This window comes from Talpa occidentalis, unplaced genomic scaffold (genome assembly GCF_014898055.3).
Source record: "Talpa occidentalis isolate TD23 unplaced genomic scaffold, MPIMG_talOcc4v2.1 talOcc4.4, whole genome shotgun sequence".
NCBI lineage: Eukaryota > Metazoa > Chordata > Mammalia > Eulipotyphla > Talpidae > Talpa > Talpa occidentalis.
In genome coordinates, this window is record NW_023604295.1 from 22,064,733 (window position 1) to 22,088,532 (window position 23,800).

General features: G+C 35.6%; 1 protein-coding gene across 3 annotated transcripts in view; it reads left to right on the forward strand.

Annotated features, from left to right (window-relative positions):
• The window catches only part of NLGN1 (neuroligin 1), an 882,121-nt gene that overhangs the window by 232,626 nt on the left and 625,695 nt on the right, over nt 1-23,800 (forward strand). For 2 of the 3 annotated variants that reach the window (XM_054700369.1, XM_054700368.1), the window contains exons 2-3: nt 3,656-4,464; nt 4,895-4,954. In XM_054700369.1, the coding sequence (XP_054556344.1) occupies nt 3,972-4,464; nt 4,895-4,954 (553 nt within the window). In that variant the 5' untranslated portion in view covers nt 3,656-3,971. The remainder of the gene's footprint in view (nt 1-3,655; nt 4,465-4,894; nt 4,955-23,800) is intronic. The other variant, XM_054700371.1, reaches the window with a different exon arrangement.

Consider the following 23,800-nt stretch of genomic DNA (forward strand, 5'->3'; position numbering starts at 1 on the left):
ACTATTTTGATGAATTCATACAATGAGGCAATATATTACCATTTCTAATGCATTTTTAAATATTATTTATTTTTAAATTTTATTCCTGTTGGTGAGATTAACATGCTTTAACCCAAAAGGAAGAGTAATAGAGGAATTTATTTTTTTATTATTTTTTAAAGATTTATTTATTTATGCACTCAAGAGCTGGGTACAGGCCAGAGGTGTGGGGATGAGAGGATTCACCAGAGGCAGAATGGAGAACAGAACAGGCAGATCGACTGAAACACTGCTAAGGGGAACAGCGGGCGAGTCAGGAGAGGTCTGCTGCGCCATGCAGTAGCTCCCTGGCTGGGGATTGAAGTCATGCTGCAGAAGCTGTGAATAGCTTCATAGGAGGCCCTAATGGAGGAATTTGTAAGGTAGTATTTCTACTAACCTAACTGCAAGTCAGAGGAAACTAATCTTGTGTGGATTAACAGGTTAATGTACTTGCCTAGTATGCTGAGCAAGGCTTTCCTGACCTCATTGTTTTAATATGTTTATTATAAAATATCTCAAACATACAGAAAATACTGAGAATTCTATTAACAAGGGGGAGGGAGTTTGTATTTGTGTATGTGTCTGTATGTCTATGAGTATATTATCTAATAGTGTCAAATCTTAGAATTTGTAAAATTTGCTGCAGTTAATTAATTGCTGGTCTTTTAAGGACTTGCTACATTTTTCCATCTTAATGTTAATTAACTAATTAATAGTGTCAATTAATTAATTGCTAGAACTAATTTGATAGCCTTCTTTCCTTACCCAGGGATGATATTCTATTACTACATACTTATTCATCTGTAGTAATATATAGTATTACTTTATATATTTAAATTTTATTTAACTAGTATTTTACTATACCTAATCTGCAACTTGCTTTGTTCAGAAATCTAGGTTGATTTACTTGGGTTTAGAACCTTTATTTTCACTGAAGAGTAAAATTCCAACCTGTAAACGTATCATAATTCATTTGTCAATATCTGTTAATCATCATAGGACATCATATAGTTAGGAGTGTTTTGCTATGTATTACTATTTTAACATAATCTCTTGAAAATGTATGTGAATAACCTGTCATTGCATTCAACGTACAGTAAAAAAGTTAAAAACAACAACAAAATAATATCTAAACCTCCAATAATATCAGGATATACCATTTAAATCTTTTGCTTCTATAAAATTGAGTATTTACCTAGAATCTATCTTCTGAAGGAACATAAAATACTTACAATTCAATTTTAAATGTACTAGGATCAATTTTTTAAAAAAGTGTTAATTGTGAATTGAGAGACTGTATCATGTGCAATTATCAAGAGGACAGCCTTTAAATCAGATGCCAATGGGTTCTTGGGTCTAGTATTGATTAGCTGAGAGACCTTGGCCAAGGTATTTAACCTCTTTAAGTCTCAGTTCCTCATGAACAAAAAAAAAAATCTAACTGTTGAACTCATTTTATACGATTGTTGTAAAAGAGATGTAAATGCTTAAAAGGTAAGGGTTTGGCTCAATGAATAGGAAAAAAATGAATAAGAAAGCACCAATGAAAAAAATCTACCAAAAAGTTGAGTGTGTATACTCAAATTTTTATATATATATATATATATATATATATGCATACATATATGCACACATGTGTGTGTATAATTGCATGAAATTTCAATAACTTTAACATAAAATATTTTACTTTGTACTTGGATTGCATCTTCTTCTTCCTATTATTATTATTATTATTATTTTTATTATTATTAGAGTGAGTATTCTCAGAAGTCTTTAGGGTACTATCTATTGATTTCCAAACAGGTAAACCCATATAAAATGAGATATTTTTATAATCTCAAAAACTAAACATTATTAGAATTGAAATTTTACCATGACATGCAGTGATCCACCATAATTAAAGTAGCATATTAGTGTGAAACAGGAACCCTTGTAATTTTTAACACAGTTAAGAATTTGTGAATACAAGTGGAGTGCTAATTTGTTAATAACCGAACAAGTACTTTTTATTATTAATGTGATACCAAGTATGTACAGAAGAACTTTTGGAAATTGCTGTATCAAAATAATTATTTTTAACATCTAAAGGGAACTAAGAAAGTCTCAATCATGCTGTGGCCACCGTGGTCCAGCCAAGAATAAGCATAATAAACTCTTGACAGAAATGTGTTTGTGTAGTTGAATCTTCAATATGTTGGAGTTTGGGGACAGGAATAAGAGGGTCTAAGCCTGTCTTTTGTATGTTAATGTGCTTTCACAGTAGAGGTATGAGAATTAACTCAACTGAAGTATTCTTGAAGAAAGACATTTATCTCCTATTGCCTTCTGTGATGGATTGCTCAGATTTAAAGGAACACCAGGCCTGAACCAAATCTCCTGCTGCCCTACATAGTTTTTACAATCTTCTATTCAATAACACAGTCAGAGCAGCCTCACTTCCAGACCAGCACTTATTCAGGAATCTCCCATAATATGACAGGATAGAACCATCTGTAATACAAATCAACACTATTATTTTCAAAGTAAGCACTTTAAAAGGTTGCTTGAACAAGGAAAGACAAACTTGCCTAGTTGTATGCTATTTTGCAGTTAACATAGGATTATACTGTGAATTGCACTGCACTGAATATTAAATTTTATTCTGATGCATTTTAAGTTGAACTGGGTAAACAGTGCTAGATGTTTGATTAATGTTAATATGCAAGATGCCATGATTAGGTATGATTGTTCTTTTAAACTGCCTTCCTCTTTTTTTTTTTTACTCTGATCTTAACAGATAGTGAGAACAGAATTTGTAATTGAAGAATATATTGACATTGACTCAGAAATTAATTTTCACATTGCAAATTTACAGATATTTAAAATAATGCAGCTAGACGGTAAAGGCAACTTTTGTCTGCAAAATGATGCCAAATACTGCCTCCTTTTAAAATTGTGTATCAAGTTATTTTGTCTTTTAAATTCTTGAACCTTAATTTAAGGTGAATAACCTCTATAGTCTATGATTTTACACAAGCTTTTGAAAAACAGCAAGGAAGCTAACCTTAGAAGGCAGTTACACTTAATCATGATCATCGTAGAACTAGTGCTAATTTTCTTGTTCTAACATTAGCTATTATTTTTTTCTTACATATATATAGCATGGAATTGGGGACCAGGTTTTTGTTTGCTTGTTTTTAAAAAATATATATAATCATTCATATAGAGTGCATGTTCCATTAATCTCCTATCAATATTTTTTAAAAAGGCCTTCTGCTATTGAATTCTAACTATGAATATATTTGGTGATTAATTCTGTGGTCCCTTGAAGTGATTAAAGAAGTCTATCAATAGAGGAGAAATTTTACACATAACCAGTATTTAAAAACACAATGACATGCTCCTGTAAATGTGTATTTTGACAAGGCCTGCTTCCACTAAAATGCGTATAAAGTCAGCAGGAAAGTTTTTCAATAATCTAATAATCAGTTATTTCACTTGTCACCTCACATCAAACCATAATTTTCCTACGCCAGTATATAACTTATCAGACTGTAGCCACTATTAATGTATTTCTGTAGCTTGTAAAACATCTAGTTATCACTTTGTCCATTTTAACTTATTCCTATTAATGATTTATTTTCATTTCCTCTAGGCTATAGACCTGCAGCTAACTGGATTTGATTCATAAGAGAGAAATCTACAGTCAATGGCCACTCTCACCACGTTCCTGCTATGGAAAACAGAATGGTCAATAGGATATGATCTGATAAATAATGATGATTGAAGATACTACTTCAATACATGTGAAATCAATGGGAGTTACTGGCTGCATGAAGAACTTTCTCAGCTTTTCTCTACAAGTTCATCTTTAAGAAATCGGAGGCATATTCTACCATTTTACATTCTTAAGTGGATACAAATACTTTTGCCTCATTGTAAACAGACAACTAGACAACTAATGTGGGACCATGGCACTGCCCAGATGCATGTGGCCAAGTTATGTTTGGAGAGCAGTGATGGCATGCTTGGTACATGGGGGACTGGGTGCCTCCTTGACTCTCTGTGTATTGGGATGTTTGCTTCAAGCTGCCCATGTGCTCTCACAAAAATTGGATGATGCAGACCCATTGGTGATGACCAACTTTGGCAAGATAAGAGGGATTAAGAAGGAACTGAATAATGAAATTTTGGGACCTGTTATTCAATTTCTTGGGGTTCCATATGCAGCCCCACCAACAGGGGAACATCGTTTTCAGCCTCCAGAACCACCATCTCCCTGGTCAGATATTAGAAATGCCACGCAGTTTGCTCCGGTGTGTCCCCAGAATATCATTGATGGCAGATTGCCAGAAGTCATGCTTCCTGTGTGGTTTACTAACAACTTGGATGTGGTTTCATCATATGTACAAGACCAGAGTGAAGACTGCCTGTATTTAAACATATATGTCCCAACTGAGGATGGTGAGTTTACTGCAGGAGAAACAGGGAGATATATTTTTCTATTCTGTTCTAACAATATTAATTCATGTATACTGGTAGCATGCATGGCTTTTCCTGTTGGCATGTAGACATATTTTACATGCGTGCATGACTCTTCTTTTGTTAATGTGTGTTGGTGTATCTGCTCTTATTTTTTCCTGTGCCTACTCATTTTCTTTCCTCCACAGCACGTATACTTAGGTAGAAATGGGTTCTTAATTTCCATTTCCTACCGAATGACTTCTGAGAAGATGCATCAACATTTCTCCATTGCATGTGCAGACTCAAGGAATTGGGGACCTTTCGCACTCAGTAAATGCAGGAGCATATTAAGTTAGATAGTGGTGTTGCATGTTCCGGCGGTCTGTGATGGAGCGCCATGTTATTTTCTAGTCTTCTATTCATTTTTCAGTAAAAAGAATATCCAAGGAATGTGCCAGAAAACCCGGCAAGAAAATATGTAGAAAAGGAGGTATGTATAAAAGTGGAAATAAAAAATGGGGGAAAAACTTGCAGAGGAAGAACAAGATAATCTCCCTAAGGATGATTTGCTGTTGCTGGGAAGTTGAATGGTTAGGTGATTTTTGGAATTTAACGAAGCTGGTCAAGGAATAGAAAGATGGTTAAGGAGTGCTTTAACTGAGTAGATAACATTGACAAAGCTCATTGGTGTTGTCTTATTTTCTGGTGCTGGTAGCATTTACAAGAGTTGAATCTGTGCTTTTGTGTTTGTGTTGAGAGGAAAATATACTTAGACTGTTGTGTTGCCTGTGAGAAACCCAAATGATGCTGCCTTATCATTACTCAACTATTATTTCCAAATTTTTTTTTCTGCAGATGGAGATTTCTGCTCCTTTTAAAACTGATCAGTATAGTCACAAACCTAGTTTTTTTAACTTCTTCTGAATACTTTATGAACTTTTTATCCTAAGGATAAACTTGCCATACCTATTGGGTAAATAACATTATTAAGTGATGGTATGTTTCCCAATCATTTCATTTTCAGTTATTTTTCCGGAAGAGAATGAGATTTTGCAGATTTTTATGCTAAATATTTACAGTCTTAAAAGTGCTTTAACAGTTTTATATTTATGTTAAACAATTTAAAACATAGAGAAGAACATGATTCAGAAGCTACAATTAAATCAACCTTCAAATCATCCTCTAACCAGATTGAGCAAATGTAGACACTGACAGCTGTGAGCTTGCATCTGAATGTAGCTTGTCCACACTCCATTTTATGTAACATCCAGTAAATCACTCATAGGAGAGTGTGATTTTCTATGGCAGTAAATCATCTAAGTGTTATTTTGACCTTTTTCAAAACTTTGTAGAATTTCCAATCTTCATACAGAAGTCATTAATATTCTAGCACTACACATTCTGTCTCTCTATGCACTTCTTAGTCTCCTGACCGGACCATGTCAGATTCCGTTTTATTTAAGCATTTTTTATTTAAGCATAAGTTTTTTTAAGCATTTTTTACATCGTTGTGGGGTGGGAGTATATAAACTATTCTGTTTTACTAGGGTTACAGTATATAGACAAGGCACTTTATAACAAAATTCTGAACTGCAGATAAGAAGTGTTTGCATTAAATTGAGTGTTGTTATATTTTTGTTTTTATTTCTTTTGTCATCTTGGTAGAATGGGATATAACCTTTATTTTTTTATTGATGTTATGATTTGGTTTAAAAACATAAGTAAGAAGGTCAATGTGGAGGTAACAAGAGTGGTTGAAGTAACTAAGTAGTCTCTTGTTGTTTTTCTCCAAATGAGAATAACTGCAGTAATTTACATGCCTTCAACTAATGTACAATACTGCAGTGGTTATTATTATGCAGCTTATCAAGCATGTGTAATTAGCTAAGTGACTTTCACCTCCTTTAACAAAGATGTTGATTCACAAAGTCATAAATAAACATGCTATTGAAGAATGCATAAATATAATACATAAAAATATGTACAATCAAAGAAATGAGAAGGACACCAAAAGTTACGCTCGTAGAGAAAGTGACCTTTCTTCTCATATAACTTCAGAGGGAAATGGACATATTACAAATTTATTTTTCATTGTTCTTTGGATTGTTGGTTCCGTCTGCTTTATGAGAGTGTTGGCATAGAGTTATGTAGGTTGTGCTATTTACTTTGGCAAACTTTGCTCCAATTTATAGTTAGCCCGAGGACAACATCTATAGATATCTACTTCAGTCTTTTTAATTTACAGTCCAAATCTACTGTGTTTTAACATTAAGCATTTTAAAAAATTATCTTATTTTGGTATTTAATATACCCTATGACTATTAAATACATTCTGTTCATTTAATTGTTATTTGCTTAGTTCCCAAAGTCTAAACATTAAAGAATTTATATATAAAGAATTTATATATATAAATTTACATTTATATATATATAAAATATATAATTTAAATATAATTTTGTGTAAATTGTTTTTAAACATAAACAAAACTGAAGTTTAGGCCATGACTTTTAAGCATAGCAATAGATTTTGTTTTTCAAAGTTTTTTTTTTTCCTTCTATCATCAAGAGTTTATTCTGGTCATTTCAAGAAATCATATTATCCTGATTCTAGAAAATATTAGCAATTTCTCATCCATGCATATGCCAATATATATTACATATGGACTAGGGTCTTCATTGGAATTCCAGAAATTTATGTGGATAAATGATGTTTCAGAAAGTACAGGATTGTGTTGCATTTTATCTAGATGTTAATTCTGCATTGTTAGTATTTAACTTTTTTTCTCTTTTTCTTGGCATCTCTAGGCCAAATATAATGTGCACACTATATTACTTCAAAACTACTTCCTAATTGCCTATTATAAGTCTTGCCCTCTTCAAGGGGCTCAGTAATGAATGAAATAAAGAATTCTCTTTACATCGAGCTTACATTCAAATAAGTTTACAAAGAACAGAGCATTTTCTGCACATTAGTCTATATAAAAGGAAGAAAATATTCTCCTGCAAAAGCTACCTCCCCATAATTTTTAAATAAAACATTTATAAAATCTTTCTGTGCTATTGAGAGAAGCATTTTTTTATCAATTGGCTGTCTCTCATTTAAAATAGTTCCCAGTTGCATTTTTTAATCTATCTTTTGATATTTCCCATGGTAGTTTTAGCTGTATGTTAATTACTCTCTAGATAGTTCTTTAGGGTTTTATCCTTGCAAAATTGAAAGAGCGAAAGCTTAAAATGAGATGACTGTCAACACTTGACCAAATAAGCAGATAAAATGTGATAGAAACTAGAATTTTGATGTGGAGAATAGACATAATTCATCACAAAAACTTTTGGAAAATAGTGTGTTGCTATTCTTGGTGCTGAGAGTTAAATATTCTGACCCAGTTTCTGCAACTAGTAAGTGAGAGTCAGATTTCACCTTAGTTCTTGCTTATATTAGACACTTTTCCATGTTATGAAATTATCTCTAGTAGATGATTTCTGTAGCATAGCCTGTAATCTCCCTACTGTCTTTCCTGCATTTCTGCTTTCTTTATTTTGGGTATTCAAATATATTGTGATTTCTTTATTTTTTTGTATCAGTTGACTATCTTCTAGAGAGATTTAATGTTCACCTTAATTGAATTGGTTTAAGTTGATATTTGCAACTAAATTTTTGTGAAATATGCTTAGTACATATTCCAATTAATACTTTTAAATAATACACATGTTTTCATATTGTCCAGACCAAGATCCCAACATATTCCTCCCTGATTGAATCAGGTCTGTCTTTAATTTTCTTAAAGTTTCCTTTGTTTGTCTAGGTTACTCTCTTGTGAGATACACCAACAAAGAGTAGATCAAATATTAGGTCAAATATTAAGCAATAAACATGAGAAGGAAAAACAGGGGCTCAGAGAATCCACAAAAAAATTCACTGCTTCATGGATACGCTAGAGTTGTTTTGCTTTGTATTTTTTCCAGCATGTTAACTATTATTTGCATAGCTCTTCTGAGATGAATACAGAATTAATTTTTCATTTCTGTGTTGGTGAAAAATTGTTAACTTGGTATTTCATTTGCCCCAATTTTTATTGTACAGAAAATTAGAATCTTTATAGATGACTCTGATACAATTCTTAATTCTCCTTGAACATTTTGTTCCTTATTGTATATACTCTGTTTAAATGTCCTCACCTGAGATACTGTTGAATTCATTCCAGAATCTTTCCCACATATTTATGTTTTATTTGGTGTTTTGTTTAAGATAGAGACTGATTTTCCCCCTCATTAAATATGTATAGCAACAACTCGTATCACTGTCAACATGTTTAAGATTTTATTTATTTATTTATTTTAAAAGACTTATTTATTTATTTATACAAGCATTGGGTACAGTCAGAAGCACAGGAGAGTGAGAGAATTCACCAGAGCCAGAGCGGGGAGCAGAACAGGCAGAAGGACCAAAATACACTGCTGAGGGTGGCAGGAGAGGTCTGCATGCCATGTGGGACCCTCGCCCTGTGGCCAGGGGTCAAACGGGTGCTGCAGAGCAGCTTGGCAACCCAGCGCTCAACTGCTGCGCCACCAGGGAGGCCCATGTTTAAGATTTTAAAACAGGATTATATTGCATAATGCTTTTCTTTCTGCATTTCTAGCTGTTTATTCATCTAAAAATATTTTTTGAGTCCTTACTCTATGCTCATTACTGTTCTAGTCCCTCAAGAAACATCAGTAAAAAACAAAATATCCTTGTCTTCCTGGAGATTACAACCTAGTGTATAGAGGTAAATTGTAGACAATAAACACAAAAATAGCTAAATTTAAACATAGCTAAAAATAGATATATAAGAAATAAACAGAGTGTAAGGTTTCAAGAGTGCTGGTGTAGAAGGGAAAGGTTTTTTTTTGTTGTTGTTTGTTTGTTTTTTCAGTTTCTTATAAAAGAGACCAATGTTTATTTTCTTATAAAAGAGACAGAGCTTTACTTTGCTATTTGTGTTCCAAATCTTTTTTACATCTCACAAAATACAGTCTAATTCTAGGAAAATACACATTTTTAAACTGTTCAGGGAAAGTTATTTTAAATAAGATAGTGTAGTCCTCATTCAAAAAATGACCTGAAGGAGTAGAAGTAGATATCTTATCCGGGGAAAGAGCAAAATAAAGGCACAAAATGAAGTTGTAAATCTGTCTTGTGTATTAAAGAATATATCATAGTTGGAAAGGAGAGAAAGAGGCAACACTGAGATTCAAAATAATCTGCCTTGATAATAAAAAGATAATTCAAATGATATATTAAAAATAGGCTTTAGGAGAGTACAAAGTAACCTGGATAGTAAATAAGAGACTACTGGAGTTCTGACAAAGTCTGAGGATGTTCCAGGCTCAGGACAGGCTAGTAACAATAGAAGTGATATATTTTCAGTTTGAGATGACATTTCTAGATAAATTTGTTGTGAGGTATGAAAGAAAATGAGAGAACTGAGAAGACACTTAGATTTTTGGTCTGATGGTCTAAAAGAATACATTTGCCATGCCTCAATATAGAAAAAATGAATTAGAGTGGTTTAGGAAGAGACACAGTGGAGAAATGGTGTTTAGTTTCAGACATGCTAAATTTGAGGTGATTCTTAGATACTTGAGTGTAGATATCAAGAAACCAGCTCGAAGTTTAGGAGAGAGGTCTAGGGAGACATATAAATTTGGACATCATTTTAATACAGAAGTTAAAGAATTAAAGTTAAAGAGTTAAAGTAATGAGATGGAGTGAGAATGAAAGGAAAAGAATGAAAATAAAGTAAAGGAAAAGATACCAAAGGCTAATCCATGGGGAGATTCCACCATTAAGAGGTCTAGGAGAAAAGATGGACAGACAATAGAGACTAAGAAAGTGTTACATGTGATTTGGGAAGTAAACCAAGATTTCTTTTTTTCTTTTTTTTTCTTAGTCTTGGTAGCTAAATAAAGAAAATGCATCAAATTAGACACTGTTCAGCTCTGCCAAATGAAATTTTGTGAGGTGGTATCAGCAACACACTGGAGTGAATCTAAGAGAGAGTGGAAAAAGACTTGGAGTTACTGGGTACAAATAACTATTTTAAGGAGTTTTGCTGTAAAGGGCAGAAGAAGGAAAAATGGAATGTAAAGACAATAGCAGTGATTTTTGTTGCTTTAGGTTAAGATCAGAGAAATAGAAGTATCTTTATATAGTAGAAAGGTAACAATGAAAAATGTTGGAGAAAGATGTTGGATTGCTAGTATTATATTGTTATGGAAAAGTGAGATCTAGCACACAGTTGAAGATTTTGAATTAAATAAAGGAGAATGCAGATAATTTAAAACAACCTGTAGCTGGGCAGACTATGTTGAGTACATGGGTAGAAAAGTAATGGGGGGATCTATATTTATATGACTTTATTTGATGTGCAATGCTAAGGGAAGTGAAGATAGAATTAACATTGATGAGTTCTTAATATGTACTAAATAAACTTTTGCTATATTAATTTATTTAACATTTCAATAGTTCTGTGAGTTTTTATTCCTATTTTACAAATGTAGAAATGGAGGTTCAAAGGGGTTAAGAATCTTCCCAAAGATACATAATTTGTTGATGACCAGCTTTATTTCTTTTGAAGTGACTATTTTAGAACAGAGGAAATAAAACAAAAAAATATACCAGCAACAACAATCCTGTTTATATGGGATCTCAGATGAAATAGAAAATGAAATTGGTGGCAATGTGCTTGTGAAAAATCACTACATAGTTGAATCATCACAACATCTGGTTCATTTGGTCTTTCAAGATGAATGGGAGACCCAGACTGAACTGCAGATTTGGTTTCAATTTTGAATTTGTAGCCTTGGACAGATGTGGGGAAGTCTACTCAAAGCTCAACAGTTTAAGTTGAAACTCTGAAATGAAGTAAATCTAAAGAATTGTAAAGCTTTAAAAGAACAACATCAATTGTTCCATTGTTTACTGACAGGCAGATAGAGTCTCCTGAAACTGATGATTAAAAGACCATTATAGTTGTCCAACTCAATTTTTCCAGAGAATAAATACTTTTTTTCTTATAGAAACTGGAGTTGAAGTTGAAAACTTAATGCCACTAGCAATAAGAGTTATGCCCCAAAATAAATCCTTTGTAGAAACAGCTTTCCTTTTACTCTCCAATGTAATAATGTATTTTCTTTATGTATTGTTTTCCCATTTGGGATATTCTACTAATTTAATGAATACTATGTGTTCTTTGTTTTTATTCACTTCTATATTAGTTAATGTTACAGATCATCATTTTACTTCTATTATTTGTCCTATATATATTCTTCTCCTTCCCTCCATTGTGTTTGCACTAAAGTAATTTAAGGCACAAACTTCAGAAATCACACCAGTATATAAATTTGCTATTAACAATCACATAAACATTCTGAATTTAATAACCATAAATTTGAGGCTCCATGTGGAAATATAATTTCTCATCATAAATTTTCACGTATTCCTTCACATAGCACTTTATGTAATACGTCCTATATTAATTTTCTAGGACTGCCATAACAAATTGCTGGAAACTGTGTGACTTAAAGTAACAGAGATTTGTTCTTCACAATTCTGGTGCTCAGAATTCCAAAATCATGATGTTAACAGGATTGGCTCCCTCTGCAGGTTCTGAAAGGCTATGTCTTTGCCTCTATCCTGGTTCCTGGTTGCTGCTCATGGTCCTTGGCTTTCCTTGAGTCACTGCCTATTATCTGTAATGTTAACTAATCTAGAAGTAAATTAAAACAAAGAATACAGAGTATTTATTAAGTTAGTAAATTGAGCATCACTCCATGCTCTACCTTTGTTGTGATATAGCTTTCATCCTTGTGTTTACCAAGGTCTCTGTGTCTTCTCATGACCTTCTTGTAAGGATACTAGTCATTGAATTTATGATTGACCTTAGACCATTATGATAACATTTTAATTATATACATTTGAAAAACGCCCATTTCCAAATAAAGGTCATTCCAAATAAAGCTCAACTCTTTGTGAGGATTGTCTTAACAAGGTATCACAGGCTGCATATTTTAAATAGCATACAATGTTTGTCTTAGAGTTGGGGAGGTTAGAAATCTCAAATCAAGTGATCTTCTCCCTGTGTGTGTCTCTCTCTCTCTCTTTTTTTTAAGATTTATTTATTTATCCATACAAGAACTGTAGTACAGGCCAGAGTTGTGGGGGGTGAGAGGATTTACCAGAAACAGAGTGGGGAATAGAACAGGAAGATTGATTGAAATACACTGCTGTGGGGAGCAGTGGGCAAGACAGAGGAGAGGTCTGCTGCGCCGTGTGGGTAGCTCCCTGGCTGGTGATTGAGCTCTTGCTGCAGTAGCTGCGGCTAGCTTCATAAGTTGCGTCTTAACCCCTTGTGCCACCAGGGAGGCCCTCCCTGTGTCTCTTTGCAAAGCGTTACCTCTATGTGTATATCTGTATGCAAGTTACTGCCTTCTTATTAGAACACCCATCACATTGGATTAGGGTCCACCCTAATAAACCTCATCTTAACTAATTATATGTGTAGAGACCCTGTTTTTCAATGAGTTCACGTTCTGAGATACTCAGGGTTAAGACCTCAGCATAGGAATTTGGGATAACACAATTTAATCCAAATGTCACATTTTGAGGTCCTGATTCCTGAGGTCTATGAAGTGCATTTCTGCTTTCTTCAAGCTGAATCCCCATGAAAATCTCAACATTGGTACAAAATCATTGCTTAGTGGGGTTAAATTACTTACCCAAAGTCACATGACTGATAGGTGGAAATATGGGGCACCCTTTCAAACAAAACTGAAAATTTCATGTGAGATCCCTCCAAGAGAAGTGGATTCTCTCTGCTCTCCTAAGATGTTTCTTCAAATTGTTTTTTAAGTATGTTTCTGTCAAGATTGGGTCCTATGCATTACTTTAGATACTTTTACATATGCAAGTGTTGACTCTGTGTAGACAAAAATGCTTCAGATTTTTTTTTTAAATTTCCCTAAATTTTAAACATCTTATCCAGATGTCTTGTTTCTTTTTTTTTTTTTTTTTAAAGATTTATTTATTTATTTATACTAGCAGTGAGTACAGTCAGAAGTGCGGGAGGGTGAGAGAATTCACCAGAGCCAGAGCGGGGAGCAGAACAGGCAGGAGGACCAAAGTACACTGCTGAGGGGAGCAGCGGGCGGCAGGAGAGGTCTGCGCGCCATGTGGGACCCTCCTCCGGTGGCCGGGGAGCAGCCGGGGATCGAACCGGCGCTGCAGAGGCTGCGGGCAGCTTCGCAACCCAGCGCTCAACCGCTGCGCCATCGGGGAGGCCTCAGATGTCTTGTTAAATGAAAACATGGTTACAGTTAAAATTCTGCCAATTAAAAAATTTAATATCATTGGTTTTCAATGCTACATTTTTTATATTTAGGCAACTGGACAAAGTTCTTTTTTAAAGTAATTTTTAATCTAAGACCTGTTCCTTTGTTTACTGCAATTCTGTTCATTTGTTATCCATGTAATAATAGGATTAGAGCAATTTAATTATAGCCCATAATTTTCATTACAGCATGTGAAATTTGAAAAAAAATTAGTTTTAAACAATGGCACAAGGAATTTTAATAAAAAAGATCTGGAGTCACTGCAGTCATAATTACAATTTTCAAAAACAGAAAATTTGACCAATCAACAATACTCTCAAATTTCTGTTCCTTCTTTCAAGATTGAAGAAAAACTTCTATCTCCCCTTCATCCCTTTTTTTAAGGCAAAGACTTCTGGAGTAGATATGATGGAAAAAATTGACCTAATGTCTCCTAGTCTTGTGAGGATGATACAGAAACACCTTATCTCTCTCTATTCTCTTTCTCTGGAAAAAAAACAAAAACAAAAAAAAGTTTCCTCCAAAAGCTTCAGGACTTCTCTTCTAGAATCTTCCTTCCAAGTTCCTTGAAGTGGAAGTGGAAGGGGGATGAGAGGAGGGTGAGGTGTGAGCAGTACAGGTGTGAAACCAGGAAAAATGTCACCAGGCCAAGTAGAAAAGAAACGTGTGTAATTAGTGCTTTTCCCAGGAGAGAAAGAGGGAGTCCTGGAAAGAATTATTAAGAACATGTGTGCTTCTACTCTTTAAATCCTGGGCCCCTTGGGAATAGACATGTCACCTCGGGAGATCTCTGGAAAGAGGAATGCCTCTAGCTAGTACTGACTCTCCATTTCTGCCAGGTGCCATTACCAGCTTTCTTTGCTTATCATCTTTCCAGGTAGTCAGTAGGCCAGGCCTCCATTTGCAGCTCTAAGCTTTCATCAGAAAGACTTGAAATGTCTCTAGCACAGTAATTTCAAGTAAGGTCGGTCCTGAGGATTCTGAACTAAGGCACTGGTGTTTTTGACTAATACAGCAGTGTTTTTCTTTCTTTTTTTCCTTCTTCATGTATTTTTCTTTTGATGTTGATGTTCTTTTCTGTTCCTCTGTTCCTCTCTCTCTCTCTCTCTCTCTCTCTCTCTCTCTCTCTCTCTCTCTCTGTTTCTCCCCCTCTCTGTATCTCTCTCTGTTCTCTCTCTCTCTGTTTCTCTCTCTCTCTCTCTCTGTTCCTCTCTGTCTCTGTCTCTGTCTCTGCCTCTGTCTCTGTCTCTGTCTCTGTCTCTCTCTCATTTGGAGCTTGCTCTGGGTAAAGCCTTATCCAGCACTAGTACAGGCTCAGACAACAGGGCATTTTCTTTGTCCTCAGGGAACTTACATTGCAGTGATAGCCTGAATGTCAGTAACAAGAAACAGGACATTTTTGTTGGTGGCCATGTCACTATTACCAAGTAAATATAAGCCTGATTTGTATTTAAGTCTCCAAACAAAATGAGAGAATGACTGTTTCTGTGGGAAGGAAAAAGGTAATGATGCTGTTATTTGGCACTGTTTTCCCTATAATGAAACATTTAATTAAATCTTTAAATGTGTATGGAACACAAACTATGCGCATCAGAATAAAACACATCAGGCATGACCAAAACTGTAATTATATGAGCCCTGGTGCCTGGGCCCACCTTAGTTGCTCTGCCAAGAAGCAATGGTTTCAAACTTTCTACCCATCTGTTGAAAAGAGAGAGAGAGAGAGAGAGAGAGAGAGAGAGAGAGAGAGAGAGAGAGAGAGAGAGAGAGAGAAGAAAAGCTATGCTGTACCTATACAAATTTCTGTCAAGTTTGGGAATGCTTCCACTAGTGAATCAACAGCTGCTGAGTTACGGGGCTACAGGCTGTTTCTTCCACAGATAAAATTAACAGCTGCCTCTCTGGAGTTCTTTCACACTTTGAGTTTACTTTGTGCCCCTGTGGTAGTCCCCAGAGATACAGAGACTACAGGTCATTAAAGAGCTCCCTCAAAAAAGCTCACTATCTTGTGGGGGTGGCAGATAGAGAAAAAGAAAATAATAATGTTAGTGCCCTGAGGGAGGAAGCAAGGGGCATTGTGGAAACACAGGAGATGTGTCTATGGTTTAGAGATGCTTTGTGATAGAAGGTTACCCCTGTGTGAACTCAGGAATGGATATTGTAATTCCTTGACAACTTTAAAAGCTAGTGTGGTCTGTGGGGCCATTTGATTGAGTAACTTCAGATTAAAATATGTTAACTGCTATTTAAAATAAATACTTCTTTGCTTGTTCTGTGTGTTTGTGTGTGTGTGTGTGTGTTTGTCTCACTGTGTGTGTATATTGGCGCACACAGACATCTGCATGTGTCTTCCTCTTATGCCCAGATTACTTATATACTGTTCCTGATCTTAGACTTTAGAAACACTACTGCACTCCACTTCTGAGGTGACGAATCGGATCTGTCATAGGTTTGAGATATGGTAACTTAATTATATAATTTCAGATTGATAGAGTTAAAGATTTTTATTTTATGTTCTGAATACCTGAGAGTGCTAAAGCAGCTTCCAGGTGAGTGTGGTGTTTGCTGATTGTGAAACTCTAGTCGATGTTCTGGGTGCCAACCCTCTCTTTTCATGGGCCTGCATCATCGCTTACTCTGATGTGCTGGACTCTGGGACATTTTCCTTCCACTTCAGTGCACCCCTCCCTCCTTATCTGCTTCCCTCACCTAAACCAGAGTTTCCATCACGGATCTTCCTGTTGCCTTTGCTGCTCCTATACTCCACTTTACACACAACAGTCAGTGTGATCTTAGAGTCTGAAATCAGGTGAGATCACCTTTTTATTAATTCCATCAATGATCTCCTGCTGCTTTTAGAATAAATTCAGGACTCACAACCGTGGTTTACATGCTCCTACGTGATGACTCTTTCCCACTTCTGTATCTCCTTCCACATATTTTCCTCTTGTTCCTCACATTCTAGCTTTGCAGATCTCCTTTCGGTTATAAGAGTGGCTACTCTATCTCTCTCAAGACCTTTACATTTGCTGTTCGTTTGACATTGAATATATAATGTCTGTCTCTTTCCAATCTCAGTTATATTTCAAGTCTTAGCAAAATGCCATCTTGTCAAAGCAGCCTTTGTTAAGCACTGTTTTAATATAACCTTACCTCACCCTCTTCTTCCAGTTACTTTTTTTATTATTTAATTTTATTTTTTAATTGAAGTAACTTTGCATTTTAACATTATATAAATTTCAGGCATGTATCACTGAGAATCAACATGTGCATCTACTACATTAACATCTTTTACATCCCCTTGGTTATTTCCTTCTTTACATTTTTATCTCTATATGAAATTATCTTGTTCATTTATGTGCTTATGTGTTTACTCTCTGTCTGTCCCCAAAGAACATTTCTTCACTGCTGTATCCCCAGTACTCACAAGGGATTCAATAAATATTCCCTGAAAACATAAACAGCGTTAAGAAACAATGTACTTTGTTGAAGAAAGCCTTCATCTCCTAGCATCTGCATTTTTTTTTTTTGAGTAATACTACACCTGCTATCATTCCTCACCAGACACAGCAAGTAAGAATATATTATATTCCTCTCTGCTCTGCAGAAACTATTTGTTTATGGCTCCCCAAATGAAGAAAATTTTAAAACCAACATCAGAGTCCTTAACTAAGAAATAGCAGTGTTCAGTGGCTCAGTGGCTGACAGATATAACCTGGACTCTGTTGCTGGGGCCCTCGGGGCCGAGTGGCTGCCAAGGCGCTTGGCTCTCTGCCTGTGCACGTTACTGCCAGCCTTATTGCCTCTGCTCTGAATTTATATTTTAATACAGGACGCCAACAACACATTTGTGTAATAGGAGCACAGAGAATGATTTTCCTTTTCCAGGCCAGAAGGTTCATTTTCCCTTCCCACCTTCTAATTTAATTTCCTTTTCCTCTTACCTAACTCTGCCTTCCCTCCCATGACAAATATATCTTTGCTTGTAATTATTTTATTTCCTTTGTCCTTGATCTACCATCTAACTCGGTGATATGAATTCTTGTCACTGTTTTTGCTAAGGCATTTCATTTAGGGTTACTAGAGATGTAGAACATAAGTACTAGATGATCTGAGGAGAGTCCTAATTGGATTTGCTTAAGAGATTTTTCTACATAGCATTCTCAATAGATTTTTCTACATAACTCCTTCAGTGGCCTGTTCTGGCGATCTCCTTCCTTACAATTTAGCTTTTACTTGGCTCATATCACCATTGACATGTACATACATCCTGAGAATTACTTGCTCTTTTCTTCTTGTATTAGATATTACTAACTACCAGCTTTCACGGGAAAAGCCAGAAATCACCTTATATAGTGGGGCAACCAAAGAGCGAGACCTTATTATATGTATAGCACTATATAAGAGTTTTTGGAAAATGTTTGGTGCGCAATAGATGATTGATAAATGAAGGCATATTTGGAGTATGACAGATAATGAGCAGTTTAGGTTACAGAGATAAATGAAGAGGCCAGTTCATTTTTATGTCAATGTTGGAAACAGGATTCTGGACAGCCTGGAATGAAGACACATAGTAAGAGGTTACAGATCTACAATCCCTCAATCAGTTTTGATAGACTAATCTGGCAGTAAGTTAGACTAAATCTGTGTCTCAGAATATATTGCAGAGCCAAGGGAATAAAAGGTGTTGCATTCCTTGCAGGACTGGCTTCATGGGCAGGCAGTCTGTACAATCAAACTGATCCTTGTGTTCGGAACAACTCCACAATTAAATGCTTTACTATCACCATCTTGAACTTCTTCACAATTTTTAGACAAATTTTTCACTTTCTCAATTGGTACTGAACCCCACAAATTATGCAGCCAGTCCTTCTTCCTGGCTTTGCTGGCATTGTCCCCCTGTTGCATACCCATAGATGCTCATATAATGCTGAGAGATAGTACAATAGAAACCCTCTGTATATTTTGGAAAATTTGATTAAAAGTCTCAAATGAAAACACTGAACATCTGTGTTTGTATCCTTATAGTTCCCTGCACATCTAAGGGGAACAATGAGCAAGAGGCATGTTGTTACTTGGGGGAAAAGAAAAGGACTGTTTTTACTCTATTCCTATTTTTATGCATTTGTTCATTCTGTGATCAAACCATTATTAAGAGTTCAATATGCTAGCAACTGTGCTAGACACAGAGGATAAAAAAAGCTAGACATTGTATGTACCCAGAAGGAACAATCAAAATAGAGGTAATACAAATAGTTACTACAATAGGTACCACTGGTACAGTCCTTTTCATTGACCAGGCATTGTTTTAAGTGTTATATATGCTAAATTAATTCTCACAAAAGCCCTATCAAACTGTTACTATTAGTATCTGTTTTTTTTTTTTTTTACTTGTGAGAAATGTGAAGCACAGATAGGTTATATAAACTGTACAAGGATGCCCATCTAGAAAAAGAGGGAGCCAGGACTTGAAGCCAAACAGTTTTACTTTGACTGTGCCCTTAGCCTGCAAGAGTATCAAGTGTTAGAGGTGCTGGAGGAGTAAATAAAGACTGTGCGTGGTAGAATGCTGTCAAGAGAAGGGAACCATCACTCCTGTCTTGGATGGGAGCTGGTAAATGGTTTCAGTGTAAAAAACATGTTTGAAATGGGCACTGACATAGGAGGAAAGGTCCCATCTACCATGGAAGAGGATTTATGAAGAGGGATGGATGGGTGGAGAGCATGGCCAGGTGTAGACGACACCATGTCATCAGACTGTGTGCCAGACAGGAGCCTGAAGTCTGGGGTGCCTACCAGGTCTCTGTGTCTGAGGAGCGTGCTGGTTTTTTTAGTTTATAACAAGTCATTAAAATTTTTACTCAAAGATAAACACTTTAGAGTAGTCTCTCTAATAGTACATTGTTCAGTGAAGGATAAATAACTGGAGATTAGTAGCAGATCATAGCTATTCTGTGTCAGTGATCACACTGAACAAATTTTAATCTCCTACATGACGTTAAATGTAAGGCAAGTGTGTGTGTGTGTGTTATCCATATATTATTTGCAAGAGCCTATCACATATATGTACATATAATTTCAGTAACTCATCTTTTAAAAATAGAATTTGAGAAAGAGACAAAAATGTTAGGACAAGAGAGAAATTGTGAAAATAAGAAAGAGGAAAGAGTCATAACTCTGTAACCTACCCTTGGTTGGGGTAAGCTTGAAAATGAAAAGAATGACATGCATAGACAGCAAATCACAAGCTGTCAACTGGAAAGAAGGCAAAATCATTTAGTTAAATGTAAATTTCTAAAAGAACAGACATGTGCATAATTTATGTAGATTTGTATTAATGAGTAGACAAATGAACAAATTTTTCAGGACACTTATAACTCGGAAAATACATGTTGATCTTATTAAACACATATCTGTTGTTTGTTGTTGCTGAGGCAATGTTGGTTTACATAGATGTTTGTATTTTGTGAATATAGAGTACTCCTATCCTCTTCAAGTATTATTGACATAGTGAATACACCACCAAAGTGCCCATCATCCACCATATTAATCCTTACTCTCTTGTCAACATGTATTTTTTTGGGCATCTACTTTGCACCACACTTCATACTAGGTAGTGAATACAAATTTAGACTGTACAAATTGGTAGTAAACACAAATATACCTTCACATGTTGAACTCAGATACTTAAAATCTAGTATGAAGGCAAATTCTAAAAAAATCAAAGACATATACTGCAAGATCAGAGAGGTCATTAGGATATGAAATGTTGTAACTTTTTATAACAATGCAAGAGCTGATCAATTTCGGTGTGAATCAGAAAAGTAGGTAATACCTTGGGTCAGCCCTGAAGGATTAGTAGGTTTCTAACAGAAAGAGATGGTAGAATCTTTGTTCATCAGAAGGATAGTTAAAACAATGTGTGAAAATTGGGGACAGTAATATCCAGTTACTTGGATCTGGAGAAAATATTTAATTGTGATGAAATATTGGTTACACTAAAATATTTGATAGCCTATAAGTCCAAGATAACTGGCTATACTGTCAGCTAGTATTTATTAATGATTTTGGTTAAAGGGATTTTTTTTTTTTTTTAAATAGAGGCATGTTTTATTTATTTATTTATTTGTTTGTTTGTTTGTTTTGTTTATACATGCACTGGGTACAGTCAGAAGCGCGGGAGGGTGAGAGAATTCACCAGAGCCAGAGCGGGGAGCAGAGCAGGCAGAAGGACCGAAGTACACTGCTGAGGGGAGCAGCGGGCGGCAGGAGAGGTCTGCGCACCATGTGGGACCCTCCTCCGGTGGCTGGGGAGCAGCCGGGGATCGAACCGGCGCTGCAGAGGCTGCGGGCAGCTTCGCAACCCAGCGCTCAACCGCTGCGCCACCGGGGAGGCCCAGTTAAAGGGATTTTGATATCAAGAAGTGTATTTTCAGAAAAGAGCACTGAATAAGAAAGGTAAAGAATGAATTAAATTACAGGAAAGGAGACTAGATTGGAAATTATGACCTTATAGTTCTTATGAAAAGTGGTTGACAGTGAAAATAAAAGCATGATGAATTTCAGCGACATTTCAAAGGAGAAATTAGCAGAATTGAAAATTGACATGTGACAGTGAACGGTGAGCCAGGAGGCACTAGCAAGGTTGACAGCAGCTTGGAGACTGTATGGCCCAGAGAAAGGTGATGTTATTACTAAATTGTATTTCCAGATCTACTCCAGGAATAGATGAGCCTGTGAGATTTTTAGCAAAGTTGATCACAAGAATGAGTTTGCCATTCTTTTCTTTATTATTATCAATATGAAGGTATAAGAAAAGCTATTTTTGCTTTTAGTGTGTGCAAATAATGTATTAACCTCATCAATGCAAAGAAATGCTCTGAAAAATCCAATATTCATTTAGTATTAAAGAGGGAGAAGCAGATGATATATCTTCTGCAATAACATTTCTCTATTAATATCATTTCTGAGCCATGTATAGCTCTAGATTTCCAAAAGAGAAATGAATAGGATACATAATACTTGTCTCAGAGAAAGGCCACCAACTGCCATAGACTTTGTGAAGACTGTGTGAGTATAATTCGCTTTGACAAGCCAAGATTGAGCAATGTATGTAAGACTAACTGCACCAACTCCACCTGTTTCTCCAGCTATTTAACTGTTCATATCAAGTGCTGTGCTTATTTGAATGGAAGTGGAATGGACCCAAAGAACTTGAAAGCAGCAAAGCTGCATATCTTGCTGTGAGAAGTACAAATGGGACTGGTAAGATTTTTCCCTGAGACTCATCTATATAATACCTAGATCATTAAAACCATATAAGCCTCAGAGAAAGATTGAGAAGACAGAATGTGGGACATGAAGTAGAAAATTATCTCAAGCCATGGCAGAAACATCTGGTGATATCAGAACATGATAGAATGTCCAAATTGCTTTTTGATGTTGACCTGTTTAAAAGAGAAGTGAACCTGCCCTGTGGTGGGGGATGGGGAGGAAGAGGAGGATGTTTCAGAGTCATTTTGAGATTTTAGGAAAATGAAAGTTCACATTTGTCAAGTAATCATGGTGATCATTTTTTGTAATATGATTCAAATAGAAAAATGTCATATTTGGAGGGACTTTATAAAAAAAAAAAAGAGAACAGTTACCAACCCAATTAGCAAACATAGTCAATTGCCATATTTCCTGCCCATAACAGATGCAGCTTTAGAGGAGCTGCATGTCTCCTTCCAGATCATTGAACAAATTACTTCTTCAGTGCACTAATTATACTGAAAGAGTTAAAAGATTTTCTAAATGCATTCGATGCCCAAGAGATTATTGGGTCCCAGGGAAACTCAACTGAGTGAAGAACCCGGCTATGACTTTCTGAAAACACAAATGCCAGAATCCTGTCCAATCACTAATTTATAGCAACCTATGGTATTTATTCCTGTAATGCTTACCATGTCCATGTTGGTAACCTGCCTTTAACATCTTCTCTATATAAAACTAAGGGGAGATTAATGTTCATGGAGATTAAATCATTCTTGCATATTTTCTCCTTAAAAACCCTTAGAAAGGAAAGTCAACAATCTTGATTAGACGTTGTCAGCAGGGGTGCCTATTGCGTGTCCTCAAAGAACTCAAGTCTGATGAGAAAGGAAGTTAGGACAGGTACATATATAATGGAAATGTAAGGGTGTGATAATATTGATGAAAGAAGAAAAAGAAGAGCTTTGGGGTACTTAAAAATAAGGTAGAATGATAAGCATGAGTGTGTTTTTGGATGAATTTGGAGTAGATAACCTGAAAATGGTAGGATTTAAGATGTCTTTGAATAATGCAGACTTGTGCCACATAGATATGGGAAGAGAATGTGTGCCAAGAACAGAGAGTAGGTAGCGTGAGCAAAGGTGTTAAGATGGGAAAGAACAATATTTATGGCTGTCTGGTGGCTGGAGTTGGACTGGGGAAATGAATACTGGGAAGGAAAGGTTGATAGGAACTTTTGTGAAGGACTTAAATACTAGAGTAAGGATTTTGCATTTAATTTGTTAGGCAAAGGGGAGCCACCAGATGTTTGTACATAAGAGAGTGATGTGATTAGAACTGTTTTGGAAAGATTAATTTGGCAGTTGTCTTTGGTTAGAATGATGTTCCAGGAAGCTGAGGCTTGGAAAAATAGTTACTATGATTTAAGTTTTCATCTGGCAAGTTGATAGTAATTTTAAAATCTTATAAATGTTTTAATTTTTCCGAAGTTCCATGGATACTGATATTCAGAGACACCAAGTAATTATCAATAAAGATAATTCCTTTATTCCTTTATTCCTTAATTCCTTTATTCCTTTATTCCTTTATTCTTTCATAGAATGAAAGGAATGCATGAACAAGTACATCCGGTTGGAAGTTATTCTCTGAGAAAGGGGTTGGTCACTCTGGCTTCCCGCCAGCAGCTGCAGAAAGAACTCTGGGTTCATGG